At 41.7% G+C, this 6,196-nt stretch overlaps 1 protein-coding gene across 6 annotated transcripts in view; it reads right to left on the bottom strand.

The window, feature by feature from the left end:
* Positions 1-1,196: 1,196 nt before the first annotated feature.
* LOC115090003 overlaps positions 1,197-6,196 on the bottom strand; it is a 74,338-nt gene continuing 69,338 nt past the window's right edge. For all 6 annotated transcript variants that reach the window (XM_029598536.1, XM_029598533.1, XM_029598534.1 and 3 more), the window contains one exon: positions 1,197-2,536. In XM_029598536.1, coding sequence (XP_029454396.1) covers positions 2,399-2,536 — 138 coding nt within the window. In that variant the 3' untranslated portion in view covers positions 1,197-2,398. The remainder of the gene's footprint in view (positions 2,537-6,196) is intronic.

Raw genomic sequence — 6,196 nt, 5'->3', positions numbered from 1 at the left:
TATTTTGCTCCTATCATTCAGTTTTCAAGTTGGCTTGTCTGTAAACATACAAATGTATTGTGATGGGTACTATATACCCTCAACAAAACAAGTAGAGGGGATCATTAAAGGGAGATAGGTTGGAGTGAAAAGCAGGAAGAAGCCTCCAATGCTAAGGAGAGATCAGAACAGGAGAACTTCAATTCCCAGAAGGCATAGGGGTTTTGAGGGGGGGGGGGGGTAGGGAGTATCTCCTATACCTTGCATCATTCAGGAAGGGAGGGAACACAGGTGTGCTGGGAGAAGGGAGCGAGTTATCAGAAAAAGGGCAGGGTAGGAAAAAGGAAGGGAGCTTTAATAGAAGCAATAGGAGATGTAGATGAGATAGGAGGTAGAGGTGTTTGATAACACCGAGGAAAACCTGGAACCTATGGACACAGGAGACCAGTGTTAGAACCCCCCCTCAAGAGGATACTTTCAGGAAGCTTTCAGGGAATACACCATGAACGGATGCAGCTGCAGGCTACAGTGGGGCCTGTTTGCCCCTAGAATTAGGGCCACAAGTCACAAACCATAGGTGGGCTTGTTGATGTAGAGAAAAGAATTGCTCTAATACACAGCACACATGATTTTACCGAGAGAAAAGGGGTCTGGATGAGCACAACACTACACTCCAGTGCAACCTTCATTGCTTTAAGCCCAGCTCTCAAGCCAGGGTGAGAGATTCCAATTAAATGGCAGTGGCATGCTGGGGAAGGAACAGGATGATTACATATAATAGGGACTTTGGGTTACCGGGACTCCTTCTGTTTAAGCTCAGCTGAGCCAGGGTGAGAGAACCAAACACTTAGCTGGGATACCTTAGGGAAAGAATGGGAAAAATAGGTTAAATATGAAAAGAAAATGTGCAAGTCACCAAGATCCTGAAGAAGCCACCTCCAAAAACATAACCGGCATTTCAGACTCATATTCCCAGAGAAACCAGCCAAACTGCGACCAAACTTGAAAGGAGCTAGGGCAGTGATTCTGCGGAGGAGAAGGAGCCAGCAGGCACACAAAAGCCATGACAGTATATAAAACTAAGATTAAATAAAAATAAAGGCACAACAGAAGTGCCACTGGTCAAGCTGCTACCAACAAGAAACACAGAGACTACAAAACACAATGGAGAAAGCAAGAGAATCGGAATTTTTAAATAAAAATCTCCCAAGATCATGGGCATTTTAATGAGAGAAAATTTTTATTGTTGCCATCTGTATGAAAAAAATTGTAAAAGCTCTTTAAAGAAAATAAAACAGATATTTATATTAACATGTGAATACAAGAACTATCTACTAAGACTTTACTTTCAAGTGCACAGGACAGGAGACTGATTCTCTGCAATAACTGAAAAAAAATGAAGGGGGAAGGGCATAGGAGAGCAGGCCAAAATATATTACAGCAGTATTGCTGCAGACACATTCAAAGTAGGGAAAATGCCTTCAATACATCCCCTAAAAAAGGTTCTATACATCTCATTTGGTTGTTCAGGGGTATTTTCCTCTTGCTCAGTTTCTACTGGGCTTGGGGCTGACATTTTTCTTTCAGTTTCTTCCCAATGTATCTGCAAATCGAGCCTCCTCCTGCTTGTTTAGCTAGTGAGAATGTGTGTGCTGCTGACTACAAAATCATAATACTGCATCGACATCTGTATTTAAGCTATAACATTTTAAAGGTTTTCTATTTATTCCAAAAGTTATGGGAGTAGAAGGCTACAGCACTAAGACAACAGGGTCAGTTCTCGCCTACTGAGCAAGAATGAGAAAGGACAAGCAGTGGGTGTGACCACAGACCCCCCCAGACGTAAGAAATGCATAGGAGAAAGCTACAAGGCTAAAGGATGAAGCTCAGTCTTGCTCAAACTCCAGCACAAAACAGCCAAGCTGGTGAATCAGGAGAGTTCCCTCTTGTACCCTTTTAAAAGGCTCAGCATTCAAGGCAGGTAAAGTATTTTAGTAAATGTGTTTACTTCTAAAAGGTGCTGAACCAAAATCATCCATTCCCTCTACAGAACAGATACTGCTTGGGGAGATTGAGCTGCCTGACAAGTGAGCTTCACCCCCATTCCAGGTGTCTGAAGGCAATTCCATTTTATATGTCCTCTGAATCCCTAACGTTATCTGCAAAAGCAGCAAACATTTTAACTTGAGAGGCACCTGCTCCGTTCATGTACGTTTCCAAAGGGTTGACAGACCATGATTGTTTACCACTGTTTACAGATGAAATTTGTTTTTGTCCATTAACTATACCATCCAGTTGTCTCCCATTCCCAGTCTTTAGCATTTTTTAAAAAATAAAACCCATTCTGTAGACTGAGAGGTTTTGCAGGTCAAGCCTCCAATAACACAAACAAATCGCAGCAATTGCTTCTTTTTGCGCTCTAACCATTGTTGTCCAACAGGCATTCTCCTTGCTTTAGGGACAATTGGTAGTGTTTCATCTCCTCCAGAAAGGCTTGATATTCCTCCAGGAAACGATGTCCTGCCTCCTCAGCAGCCTGCTGCTTAGATTTGATTTCCTATTGAAAGAAGAGTTTACATAACTTCAAGTTTCAAACAGGAATGTCTACTGGGTTAACCAACATATTCCTTTTTTTCATTTCATTTATTAAAATTTATTAATCGCCTACCACAAAGAGGCCTAGGCGATTTACATCAACATACATAATAAAAACATAAAATTGACATGTACAATAACAATTTTTATATGTTTCACAGAAACAATAAAGCTCAATATCATATAAATGGAATGAATAATCAGTCACTCAACATATATATCATTAACCTCACATCTTTGAGAGGATTTATTCTGCTAACACCACTCTAAAATATATTGTATGCATGTCGGAGTAAATACTCTTTCAATAACTGTCTAAATTTTTTCACATCATCCAAAGATGTAAGTTCAAATGAAATGAGATTCCATTGTGCAGGTGCGGCAATGGAAAAGGAGGTCTCCCGAGTACTATATAAAAGTGTGCTTGTTGAACAGATGGAATTTCTAAAAGATTCAATTGTCCATGACAGGGCCTGTATACATGATCCTGTATTATATAAGATTCTAGCATCTCAGATCAGTTCAGCTACTCTACTATTCCAACTCTCAACTAGAATAGTTGTATGATCTGATATTAGCAAAACCAGAAATCTGCAATTTTGGATCAATCAAAAATTGACATTCACAATCACTGTGCAGTAATTCCCAATTGTTGAAACCATGTTATGATGCAATAATGCCAAATTTAACTTCTGTACTCACACTTTTTTCATATTATTTCCCCCAAATAATTTCAGTAGTTTAAACTTCAATGCTCTGTAGGTAAGAGTAATCCTAAAATCCAAATCACCACCTCGAAAAAAAAATATACATACCTAATCCTTCAGCTCATTGAAAAACTTTACAATGTCAAGGACACAAAGACATGCTACTGTGCTAAGTTCAAAGGAAAAATAGACTTACCTGCTAATTTTCCTTCCTCAAGTACTCCAAGATCAGTCCAGACAACACTTTTTCTTCCCTATCAGTGGATAGAGACAGAAAAGCTTTACTGTCTGCCAGGTATATAAGCCAGAACGCAATCTTCAGTTTCTCAGTAATTCAATATCCAAGGTAACCAATACCATCACCACAAGCAAGGGGAAGGCTAAACTATAAGAGGGTGAAATGAACAGATGAATACGCAATCATAATCTAATCTACACACACACACACACACAGAGAAGAACAGTTGGAAGCATGAACAGGTGGTATTCTGGACTGGTCTGGGAATATTTGAGGAAATAAAATTAGCAGGTAAAAACCAATTCTTTTCCTTCATCACTCCCTGCAGACCAGTCCAGACAATTAGGATCTACCCAAGCAACTGGGAGGAAAGCTGAAAGACCCCACTTGTAGAACTCCCACCCCGAAGGTAGAAGCCTCGGATACTTGCACATTCAATCTGTAGTGCCACAAATGTATGCAAGGACCACATTGCTGCCTTCCAGATACTGTGGCAACAACTGAAACTCCACTCACAAACTCACAACCCCCTCAAAGTGCAACTTGAGGCCCTCAAGACTTAAGCCTTTAGAAATGTAAGTAGACAATCTGCTTAATCCATCTGGCAATCGTTTTGAATGCATGCTCCCCTTTCTGATGTCCAAACAGATCTGATTTCCTAAACCCATTTTTCACCTTCAAATAACGAAGAAGCACCCTACTTACATCTGGAACATACAAGCTTGAGCTGAGAGAGCTTGTCTCTAAAGCAGACCTTCAAGAAGGTGGCAATTCAACAGACTGCTCAAAATGGAACAAAGAAACTGAGCAAGGTCTCACTAATGTTGCTCTTAGAGGGTAATATAGTATAGAAATAGAATTGTATTTCTTTATTCTTATATTCTAATTTTTGGTTACTTATAAAGTAAAGGTAACTAGCGAAACTTCTAGTAGTTAGAAGTGGTTAGAAACAAGCCCAGCTGCACAGTCCAACACTCCTTCTCTCGCTTCCTATTAGTGTGTTTTGGGACAAAGAATAGTGTGTGTGTGTTCTTCTTAATGCAATGTCTTGAATAGATAAGAGCAAGGACAGGCTGGCAGCAGCAAAATTGCTGTTAGAGCAAAAAAGGGAATTGAAGCAGAACACAGAAGCGTGATATTCCCATATTTAAAAGTAGGTAACACGTGAGAGGTGTCTGAAGCAAAGTTGGGACTGAAATGGAAGCACCAGATAGGTTAAGCAACTTGAGGAAGGGGAGGGGAAAAATTAAAAAAAAAAAAAAATGTACAAAAAGATGCTTTAGCTTTTCTGGCTGTGCCTACTTTGTGAGACACCCGTGCTTGCAAGTTCATGAATAAAGCTTACACTTACTATTTCACTAAACTTGTTTTCACTCTCCTTCCTTCCAAGAAAGATTTGTTTACTTGTTTATATCAGCTGGGGGCTCGCCTTGGATCCACTTCATCGCAGACACCGGGGACCAGTGACTGAGGAAAGGAAGACTCGTCCTGTTGATTTCAACAGTCCTTGACTCAATATCGGAGGAGGGGGGGGGGGGGGGGGAAAGAGTGGTGCCTCTGGGCTAGATAAAGAATTAAAGCAGTATCCGCTCCCAGATCCTCTGGGACCTGGAGCTCGGAGAAAAGATAAAAGATCAGAAAAGCCGGAGAAACCAGACCTCCTGTATCCACTGAGGGAGGTACCTATAGGGGGTGGTAATATTGGATACATGAGTAATCCTCTCTCTAGTGGGGAAGTGAGAAACTTTAAAAAGGAAATGAAATCCTTGTTAGATGATCCAAGTGGGTTAGCAGATCAATTAGATAATTTTTGGGGCCCTAATATATTTACATGGGCAGAACTGATGTCAATATTCAGTATCTTATTTACTGGAGAAGAACGAGCTATGATTAGAGCGGCAGGTATGAGGATATGGGAAAGAGCACCCACCTGGGGACGCAGGGGCGGCAGTCCCCGCAGAACAAAAGTACCCTAACACAGACCCCTGATGGGATAATAAAGAGGCAGCAGACAGAGCTCATATGAGTGATTTACGAAGTCTTATTGTGAGGGGAGTTAGGGAAGCGGTACCTAGGAATCAGAATGCAGCAAAAGCTTTTGAAATACAAGAGCGCAAAGAAACCCCTTCAGCATTCTTGGAATGGGTACGGGGAAGGATGAGACAGTATTCTGGCTTGCCACCGATACATACACATACACACACATGCACAAATACCCTCCCTCACTGATTACCTATCCCCACCCCAAACTCACCAGTAGCAGCAACCTCCTCCTGGAGTTGATAGGAAGATTTCTTCCAGCCAATAGCAGCAGCATCTTCTACTGCTGCTTCTGCTATTGGCATCCTCCCTTCTTCCTGTTCCTACAGGCCAATCTGAGGCCTCCTCCCTTCCTGCTTGCATTGGTCCACAGGCTCAGGAAGAAAGGAGGCCTCTGATTGGTCACAGGGCAGGGAAAAGGAAGGAGGCAATTGGCCCATGTAGGCCAGACGCTTTCTAAGCTGGCTGCTTCACTAACAAAGCAGCAGTAGGACACCCAGCGATTACAGCTGTTGGCCTGGAGACCTGGCAATTCCATTAAAATTCTGGAGTCTCCAGGTCAAACCCGGAGAATTCCCAGGTATGCTCATAATCTGATCAAATCTGTAAACCAAGGAGATTTGGGCCTTTCTGGAGC

The sequence above is a fragment of the Rhinatrema bivittatum genome, chromosome 4, assembly GCF_901001135.1.
Source record: "Rhinatrema bivittatum chromosome 4, aRhiBiv1.1, whole genome shotgun sequence".
Taxonomy (NCBI): Eukaryota; Metazoa; Chordata; class Amphibia; order Gymnophiona; family Rhinatrematidae; genus Rhinatrema; species Rhinatrema bivittatum.
This window is presented reverse-complemented; position numbering and strand designations above follow the sequence as displayed.